Source organism: Myxocyprinus asiaticus, chromosome 29, assembly GCF_019703515.2.
Source record: "Myxocyprinus asiaticus isolate MX2 ecotype Aquarium Trade chromosome 29, UBuf_Myxa_2, whole genome shotgun sequence".
NCBI lineage: Eukaryota > Metazoa > Chordata > Actinopteri > Cypriniformes > Catostomidae > Myxocyprinus > Myxocyprinus asiaticus.
In genome coordinates, this window is record NC_059372.1 from 8,146,360 (window position 1) to 8,156,820 (window position 10,461).

At 34.9% G+C, this 10,461-nt stretch overlaps 1 protein-coding gene across 1 annotated transcript; it reads left to right on the forward strand.

The window, feature by feature from the left end:
* Nucleotides 1-1,653: 1,653 nt before the first annotated feature.
* Nucleotides 1,654-9,625, forward strand: LOC127420549 (cytochrome P450 2J4-like). The gene is made up of 10 exons (XM_051662923.1): nt 1,654-1,763; nt 2,394-2,608; nt 2,705-2,867; nt 4,241-4,390; nt 4,688-4,848; nt 6,855-7,031; nt 7,323-7,461; nt 7,570-7,757; nt 8,613-8,754; nt 8,871-9,625. The coding sequence occupies exons 2-10, from the start codon at nt 2,402-2,404 to the stop codon at nt 9,044-9,046; spliced, it is 1,503 nt and encodes a 500-aa protein (XP_051518883.1). The 5' UTR covers nt 1,654-1,763; nt 2,394-2,401; the 3' UTR covers nt 9,047-9,625.
* Nucleotides 9,626-10,461: the final 836 nt, after the last annotated feature.

The following is a 10,461-nucleotide window of genomic DNA, read 5'->3' on the forward strand; positions in this document are numbered from 1 at the left end:
CCTTATGTATTACTGGATGTGCACATATCATGCAGGCTGCAGTGAAAAACAGAAGTGGTATAAATGAAGTTGCCTACTCATAATTAAAATTATGAATTTAACAAATTTTGATCTAGTAGATTTAACAAGACTTGATCAAATTCATTCAAAGAAATTGGTTTTTGATGAAAAAAAATAAATGTAATTATGTGGAAATGGTTCCCTTTTACATTTACGAAATAATGACCAGTAATAGCATCTAAAAAACATACACTTTCCCTTATAGAAACAGATAAGTCTGGCTCTATAACGAGTGTTTGGAACATGTTATCTGATAATAAAGTAATAAAAGTCACTGTAAAAGCTAGTAAGTTGTTGCGTTTAGGGATAACGTAATTGGTTTATCTATAATTCACTATAATATAGCAATGTAGTAAGTTAACATATTACTTATTATAACTGGTTTATCGCTTTACTTTTATTACTTAATTTAGTAAGTTAATATATTTCTTTATTATGGTAAATTCTGATAAACATTAGGTAAAATAAGCTTAAGATTTAACAGTCAATCACTGTAGAGCAGACACATAAGAACATCTGTGAAGTAACATATCATGAATAATATTATGATCTCCAAAAAGATTTGCAAAATAACCTAGTTGATTAAATGACAAAGACTATTTACACTACCAAAAGTGTGGATGCGCTTAACTGAATTCGTTTTTTTTTATGAGCCAAAGGTTTGTGCTGTAAATAAATGCTTGATATTAGTAGAACAATATAAATGGTTCCTACACATGAATTTCTTCATACATCAACATTAGCATTTATGCATTAAGATTTCATTTTTTATATATATACAAAGCAACAAACAGTGCATTCATATACATTTTATCCAAATGTGTTTTCCCTGGGAACTGAACCCATGGCCGTGACATTGCTAGTACTGGGTAATTAACAAATTTGTTAAGGAAAGTTGGTTGAGAGAATGTGCCGAAGGTGTAATCTAGACAAAAGCTCTCTCTTTCTCTCGCTCACACACACACACACACACAAACACACACTGGGTCTTATTCATGAAACAAGAGCAGAACAGATTTCTGTGTAAATCATTCGTAAAATGATTTGTTGCATTGGATGTGACATTGAATGCAATGTGATTTACACAGAAATTTGTTCTGCTCTTTTTCATGAATTAACTTCAGTGATGTCCTTTACATCTAACATAATAATTTTAACATAATTTTTTCTTTGTTTGCAAGGATATTGTTGTCCAGTTTCACTGGCCCACAGTGGTTTTTACATTTAAATACTGTATCTCCTGGGTCAAAACATCTTTTTGTTTGTTTGTATGTTTGTTTGTTACATATTTTTAACATAGAATGATAGAAGAGACGAGACTTAACACCAAAGATGCACCTTTGTAAACTGAGCATTATGTGCACAGACATCTCAATGCTGCTCTAAATCATTTGTCCAAAAAAGTGGCCCAATTTACAACATGTGATTTTAATTTGAACCATTTCTGTACAGTTTGGGAACTTTGTGGCCCTATGACGCAACTCTTTCAAAATCTAAGAATCTGGAATTGAAATTGTTCCGCTATGACCACCAGTGTGGTCTATTCACTAAAAGCTCGTCATAAGACATAATCTCAGTTTTGTTGGCGTGACAAAATTCTCCAGCATTCAATATATCTCTGCACCAACCACATAGAGAAACACACTGATCTTATTCTCACTTGCAACATTATTGGCCAGCAGTCACTGCTCAAAACACGCAAGGTAGGTTTCAAAGTCTTTACTTGATTCTCTATTGTATGTTTGTTTGTTTTATCACTGTTAGTATATTGTTGTGTGGTAATGTTAAGAGCTCATCTTTTAATTTAATGAGGTATCTTGATTGTCACTGTTATTGAGGTTTGTGTGTTAAAGGGATAGTTCACCCAAAAATGTTCTCATCATTTAATCACCCTCATGCCATCCCAGATGTGTATGACTTTCTTTCTACCGCTGAACACAAATAAATATTTTTAGAAGAATATTTTGGCTCTGTAAGTGAATGGGTAACTTTTTGAAGCAAAAAGGACATAAGGGTAGCATAAAAGTAATCCATAAGATTCCAGTGGTTAACTTTATCTTCTGAAGTGATATGATAGTTGTGTGTGAGAAACAGATCAATATTGAAGTTCTTTTTTTACTATAAATTCTCCTCCCTGCCCAGTAGTGGTGAAGTGTACAAAGAATGTGAATCACCAAAAACAAAAGAAGAAGAAGTGGAGATTTATAGTGAAAAAAGGACTTAAATATTGATCTGTTTCTCACCCACACTTATCATATCACTTCTGAAGACATGGATTTAACCACTGGAGTCTATTAAATGCACTAACAATGGTGTAATGGTTTCTTTTGTAGAAGCAAGAATGGCATCAGCATTGCAAGCGTTATCACATCTGATGGACCAGTGGATGGATGTACAAGGAATCCTGGTATTTTTGTGTGTGCTGCTCTTAGTGAAACACCTGAGGGATGTTTATTCAAGAAGCATGCCCCCTGGCCCTTTCCCTCTGCCTTTAATTGGAAATTTTATGAAAATTGGCTTTAATGATCCAATGGAGTTCTTTCCAAAGGTATGTGTACAGTATGTTTTTCTTGGACACGTGTCTAATTTGTTGCTACTACAATTGTGTACATGTTTTTTTGTAAATTTATATCATGTTTGTCAGATTGCTGAGCAGTATGGAGACGTGAGCACGCTGTACCTAGGAGAAAAACCCTGTATACTGGTCACTGGATATGAGACTTTCAAAGAGGCATTTGTGGAACAGGCGGACATCTTTACAGACAGACCATTCTTCCATGTAAATGACAGGATCTGTAAAGGGAAAGGTACATACACTGACAGCAACACAGTATACACATTCAGCACTGCCCAATATGACTTTTTAACCTGAGACCCAAGTGTGACTGCTGTGTGCATTTTCCATTTCCCTTTTTCATTTGTAACTAGTAGCACCTAATAAACATGCAAAAAAAAAAAAAAGAAAATGTCCGCATATGTGGACAGTGGGACTAAACTGTGAATTTTGAAATAATACCAAGCTATAGAAATCAGATTTTCTTCATCTAATTGTTTATTGTGTTTCCAGAAGTGTAGGTCATTTCTATTTTCGAGACGTTACAGATATTACATCAAAAATGATCATAATTAATTCTTATTCAAAGTAATGGCCAGCATCATCCAATCACTGCCAACCATGTTAAAATTAAATTATACATTATAAATTCTAAATCTAAGGACTGATTGCCATTGTCCAGTGGTTAACTTTATCTTCTGAAGCGATATGATAGGTTTAGACTGTTTAATTCTAACGTCGGCGAGCGGCGCGTAGGCGGGGCGTTCGCGTTGGATGTTCACATTGGCCGCATCTCTTCCACGAAAAATAGCAGTACCTCGGCGCAGAAAATAAAGTTATCTATCGGGTCCTACGCCAGTTTTTTTCTTTAATAAGGTCATAAGAAGCTGAGGTTATTGCTGCTTCAAGGACAACAGCGGGCAGTCATGTGCACTTCATCTTTATCAGCACTCTTGGTTGTGATTGGTTAATGTTGTGTCAGTACTGTACACCTATATACACAGAATGGCAAAAGGTCTGGCAGTTTATTAATTATTTCCTTTATAGAGTTATTTTATTGAGTTTACTTGCATGCAGACATATAAATTGTAGTGTACTATAGGTTCGGTTTGAATAATTTTGATTTGCTTTTGTGTCTTTTCTATAATCTCCTGATTATTTTAATGTTGTACTGCACCCAGAGCTGCTGAGCTCAGCATGAGTTGCGTGGCAAAAATAGGCTCAACGCCAAAACTATCCGCTCACTGCCGCATCTGGGACGCTTCTGGGATGCGTCACCTCACGATTTACGCTTGCAGTGGGAATGGTGTAATCTGTTAATATGGGCGCAGAAACGAAAACGCGCCGCTCACGCCTCGCTCACGGAGGATGTGTGAATCTGGTGTAAGAGATAGAGAATTAAACAGTCAGAAAGAGGGTGGAAAACGGTCATGAAAGATTAATTTGTAACTCTTTTGGCACAAAAAAAAAAAAAACGTATATTTTGGTAGCTTAATTATGGAAATGCACCATGACAAAGGCTCTCCGTCAGAAATTAATTGTTCAATGAAATAAAATAAAAAACGGCAGTAATCTGTTATATTATCGTCCCTTTGTAATCATGGATTGTGCTCTTTTTTTTTTTAGGTTTGATCTTCTCTGGTGGGCACATGTGGCGTCAACAGAGGCGTTTTGCTCTGTCAACACTGAAGTATTTTGGTGTGGGCAAGAAAACTCTAGAAAACTCCATCCTGCAAGAGTGTCACATTGTCTGTGATGCTCTGCAGAGTGAACAAGGTCCGTTTCCTAATCACATCTAAAAGAGCTACATGTACTCTACATGGCCAAAAGTTACATGCTTTCTTGGCCAAGCTTTCCCAGAAAAGTGGCTTTTATAGCAGGAAGGGAGGACCAACTTCCTATTAATGCCAGTGGTTTCGAAATTAAATGTTTAACATGCACACAAGTATAGTGTTCAGGTGTTCACAAACGTCTGGCCATGTAGTATACGTATGTTGAGTACATATTGCCCTCTACAAAGAGTGGAAAGTACAGTATGCAACAGTACTTGGTGACTTTCCTTTCTTTTCCAAGGTTTGCCTTTCAACCCTCATCATATATTGGCCTATGCAGTGGGTAATGTAATATGCAGTCTGGTTTTTGGCTACAAGTTTGATTACGACAACCATCATTTTCATCAGCTGTTGCAGTATTCAGATGAAATCTTCAAGCTCCCTGTCAATAATTGGGGTCGGGTATGATACCAACTTACTATATAAATACTAAGGGGGAGATTCACTAAGAATGAATTGCGGCCACTTAAAGCGCCATTTTTTTGCACGCGGTAACTGCGTTCGTTCAGCGTCCGATTCACTAAAGGAATTATGCAGATCAGGCAACGGTGCAAATGCACCTACAAAAACGCTGCTGAACGCAAATTGCATGCACAATTCTGATCTTGCGGTCCGATTCTGAGTGCAACATAGACTAGAATGCTGCAGACCACCACATTTGACCCATCCTGCATGGACTGAACAGCTTCACTTTGATCCGGACACCTGGATCATCTCTTAAACATGCAGAACGTGCACTTGATGATGCCACGCATCTGGATATATGCCAGGTTATAACGCTCTTCAACATCATGATGGGTATTTGATAATTACTGCTGAAATGATTGGTCAAAAATGTTCAGAAACATCAATTCAATTTGCAGCCTACTTTCATTTGGCGGTAATAGTGCGAAGTAAACTGTGCAGGGTAAATTGCATGGAGTTTTGTGAATGAAGCGCAATCTTTAATGAGCCTAATTTACACAGAAAGGAGGCGTGTTTGCAGGGAAAGGAATGACAATGAATTCATTTAAATATTGAAGATGCAGCGCAATTTCAGCGCTGATTGTGCCCGCTAAACATGATTGCGGGTGGTTAGTGCGCAGTAATAAGTTGCGCAACTGTTTAGTGAATCTGCCCCTAAGATTTGCTGTAATTTTCAAAAGCTGCTGTTGCTTTAAAGTCAACTTGAAATCCATTTTACTTCCGTAATCGAATGTATTTCAAAGTAAAATGAGATTTTCAATAGGGGGGTCTTTGATTTTATCCATCGGCAGTGAGAGGGATTCGTGATGTCAGCCGAAAAGGATCGTTTCAGAGGCAGAGCAAGTTATTATAATTTGAAGAAAGGTTAAAAAGATTTTTTTTTCTTTAGAATAACATGCACCAGTTATTCATTAGTTCACAATAAGACCAGGAAGATGTATAAAGAAAATACATTTTGATTTCATGTTGACTTTAATGAGTGAGAATTATAAAAAAATATTGATTGTTGTTTAGAATCACTTAGTTGTGCACAGGTCATGCACTAAAAATTCATATTTGAAATGTACTAATACACTGAAAAAATAAGTTAGTTTAAGATTGAAAATTAAAATATTAAACAAATTCAACATTCAAACATGTAAAAATGAATGCTCTAGCTTATAAGTAAATATTTTTTATGATCGATAGTTATCTTTACAATGTGTCATCATGTTTCAGTCCTAAAGTAGAAAACCTTGTCATATTTATATGCTAATTTAAGAAATTTTCATTGGTAAATATAATAAGTTAATTTTACTTAACTTTTCAAAGCTGGTGTTCCCATCATGCACCGGGCTTGAATAACTAAAGAGATTGCATTGTTTCACTGTTTGCAAGTTTATTTACAATGTTTTTATTTTTAATTTTGCCACCGTCATTGTGATTTGTGCACCAAGTGTTGAGTTCTGCGTGCTCTTTATTTTGTTTCTTTCGCCAGTAATGCAAGGTGATGTTGTCTCGTAGACTACTTAGTGTGCATTGAGCTTTCCTGTGTGAGGCTTCCATATGTAATGTGGTGCATGATTAAACATGTGTTTTTAAGAAATTTTCATTTTAATTTAAATGTTAATAATTTTAAGTACCATGTACATCAGATTTGTAAGTAAAAGTTACAGTATTTACAAGCATGTTTAAGTTAAATTTACTCACTTTGATCAATATGTCATGAAGTTAAATACATTTTACTTAATTTTATATCATTAGGATTTACTTAGGAAAAATGCGTGCAAAAACTTACTAGTAAATTATTATTATTATTTTTTATTTTTTTTCAGGGTATCTTAAATGTACTAACATTGCAGTTTAATTGGGCAAACTTTAGGGCACACTAAATTGCTCTAGAAATCTTACTACAAATATTTGTAGCAATGTAACATGGTGATAACCATTTTTTCTCTCAACAGTTGTATAACGAGTTTCCCACTCTGATGTCCTTGCTGCCGGGAAAACACCAGACTGCGTTTGCCAACCTTTCTAAGCTGAAGCTCTTTTTTCAGGAGGAAATCAGGAAACACAAGGAGGACAGAAACCCGTCCAATCCCAGAGACTACATTGACTGCTATCTGGATGAAATCGAGAAGGTGACTTTTCTGGCAGGCCCAAGGCAGCAAAGCACCATAAGTGTAGTCCGTTACACTTTTATGCTGTATTCCAAGTCGTCTTAAACTATATGGTAGCTTTGTGTGAGGAACAGATTGAAATTTAAGCCGTTGTAGACTGATAAATTTATAATCTCCCCCTACGCTGAAGCTTGTTGTATAGCAAAAACTGGATAAAGATTGATCTTTTTGTGCTCCAAAGACAGAATAATTGCATATGATTTTGGAATGACATAAGGTTTGAGTAAATATTAATCTTTTCCTTAATCCCAGTGTAAAGATAGTGCAGCCGAGTTCACAGAGGAAAACCTCATTCACTGTGTATTGGATCTATTTGGAGCAGGCACAGAAAGCACTGCTAAAACTCTCAGCTGGGCAATACTCTACATGGCCAAATATCCAGAAGTGCAAGGTGGAGTGGTTCATAAATGAGAAGCTGCATAATTTCTGTTTATATGTCTACTTGCAAGGCAAATCTGTGTTTGTGTCCATAATCATCATGTTTACTTTGTTACCACAGAGAAAGTCCAATCTGAAATTGATCAGGTGATAGGACAGACATGGCAGCCCTTGATGGAAGACCGAACTAACCTGTCGTACACCTATGCTGTGATCCATGAGATTCAGAGGTTTGCGAATGTTCTTGCCTTTATTCCACCGAGAATAGCCAGCAAAGACACCACAGTGGCAGGATGTCCCATTCCAAAGGTGAGAGATGTGGCTCTCAAGTTAACAAGCATACGGGGGAATCCCACGAAAACTTATCTAGGTCTGGTTTCAGACAATACTAAAAAAAAATAAAAAAATAAAAAATAAAAAAAAGTTTTTCATTCATTATTTTCATGACAATTGTGCACACACACATTTTGCCCCATTAATCTCAATGAAGATTTTCGTTATTGTAATTTTTTTTTTTTTTACTAAATAAAGACAATGATTTTATTAAGCATAAATGCAAAGTTGGTACAACAAATGCTAGAATTATGTATAAATACTTTACAATTTAAATAATACTATATATCATTCTTGTTTTACATTACAGTAATAATGAGATTTTTATTTTATTGTTTCAGTGAGAATTAGGGGGGTAAATGTCACAGTGCAAATTTGAATGGTCCTAAAACAGGCTTTATTATTATTATTATTATTATTATTATTATTTTAATGCAAAACATAATATCTTATTTTTTCCCTTTTCCTTTTGAAATGTGGCCTGGACATGTTTTTGTGAGATGCAGCCATTTGATATTATAATATCTGACCCAAATGCATTGCAAATAAGGAATTATTAATTTTTGTAAATATTTTCCTGAACAAATAAATACTTTTCCCGGAAAAACTGAGACAAGTGTACTACCATTCTTTGTATGATTGAAGAATGTAAATGTGTAGAATTCTTATAGCTAAACTGTGTAAAAATGTAAAAAAGTATTTAAAAAAAAAAAAAAAAAAAAATATATATATATATATATATATATATATATATATATATATATATATATATATATATATATATATAGAATAACATACATATCATGTGGCAATGTGTTGTTCTGTTGACAGGGTGTAATGGTGCTACCAATGCTCAAGCCAATCTTAGAAGACAAGAAAGAGTACAGCACTCCATATGAGTTCAATCCTGCACACTTTCTGGATGAAAATGGCAAATTTTTGAAGAGAGAACATTTTATCCCTTTTTCAGTAGGTAGGTCATGGTGAGGAATGTCACTGTAAAAATATATTAACAGTAGTGTATCCATGCATCTCTATTATTAAAGCTTACTTTGTTACCAGTACTGATCCAGAGCCTGTGATTTGCAGGTAAGAGGATGTGTCCAGGTGAGCAGCTCGCTCGTATGGAGCTCTTCCTCCTCTTCATCTCTATGATGCAGCATTTTACCTTCCTGCCACCTGAGGGACAGACACTGAGTCTGAAAAGAACAGTTGCTATCGCGTCTGCTCCCGAACCTTTCCAGATACGTGCTGTGCCTCGATAGAGCGACATGAATCAGATTATCACAGCAAACTGCTAAAGCACAAATAAGATTATTAACATACAGTGTGTCCTTTTTTTTAATTAACATAAAACAGTCACGGTATGAAACTATCTATGAAAATGATATTAGGTTTCAAATCACATAAGAAGTTATCTGCATTTCATTGTTAAGGATGCAAATAGCAATTAAATATGGTAGTGCAGCTCAAAGTATGGGACATACATTTTTGAAAATAAGTTGAAAGGAAATGTACTATTTAAAGTAAATTTGTTGTAATAAAACTGATGAAAATAAAATATTTAAAGAAATTGTATTTTAATTTTATTTTTTTGCTCCCAAAGTGTATAACGATTAAAAAAATAAACAACATGTTAGGGCACAGTTCTTCACACATCTGTAAACGATGAACCTCATTATTCTGCGGTTATATTCTGAGTTCATTTCTTAGTTAGAAAAGCCACAGTTGTAGTAATTACATATTGCCCCTTAAGTTTTAAAACTAAATTCTAATAATAGCATCAATGTCCCAAATGCAGACTTTGGTGGTGAAATATTCGACACAAAAAAAAAATAAATAAAAAATAAATAAATAAATATATATATATATATATATATATATATTTAACTCATCCCTCCTTTTCTTTCTTTCTTTCTTTTTTTTATTATTAAATTGATAAAATGTATAATTTTATAAAAGCACTTGCATTAAATACACTTCTGTTAAATACATGTGTATTATTTGAGCTGTAAAGTTGTTTAAGTCTGTGTTTATAGTAATTTTAGGGTTTGTTGCCACATCGTTACATCGTTGTAAAATTAGATATAACTTTACACAGAAAAGGTTAGTAAGTGATTTTATCATATCAAAATCATGTCAATACACATTGTTTAAGTCTTGTTGCTATACTTTTTAATTGTAAGTGCAATCACTTCCATTGTAAGTGCCTCACTGGAACCCAAACTTTTGCTTTTTGTTTTAAATAAAAGGACGGAAGAGTCTAAATTATTTTTTGAAGTAATCAGTATTATGCCACAAATGCTGTCGATTGAGTTTATGAGAAGTTATGAGTAGCTTGTAGCTCAGGAAGCTATAATTTTATATAAAGTTTTTTCCCCCAACATTGGACAAATGATGATGGTGAGAAAATAATGACAGAATTATAATTTTTGGGTGAACTATTCTTTTAAGGAATACGTTGTCGGGGCCTGGGTAGCTCAGCAAGAATTGACGCTAACTATCACCCCTGGAGTTTGAATCCAGGGCATACTGAGTAACTCCAGCCAGGTCTCCTAAGCAACCAAATTGGCCTGGTTGCTAGGGAGGGTAGAGTCACATGGGGTAACCTCCTCGTGGTCGTGATTAGTGGTTCTCGCTCTCAATGGGGCGTGTGGTGAGTTGTGCGTAGATCACGGAG

Bases quoted from the DNA above. Each gene is read 5' to 3' on its own strand.
- LOC127420549 (XM_051662923.1), top strand. From the start codon at position 2,402: ATGGCATCAGCATTGCAAGCGTTATCACATCTGATGGACCAGTGGATG. The intron at 4,391-4,687 runs GTCCGTTTCCTA...TTCTTTTCCAAG, and splicing joins TGCTCTGCAGAGTGAACAAG to GTTTGCCTTTCAACCCTCAT. The intron at 7,758-8,612 runs GTGAGAGATGTG...TTCTGTTGACAG, and splicing joins CAGGATGTCCCATTCCAAAG to GGTGTAATGGTGCTACCAAT.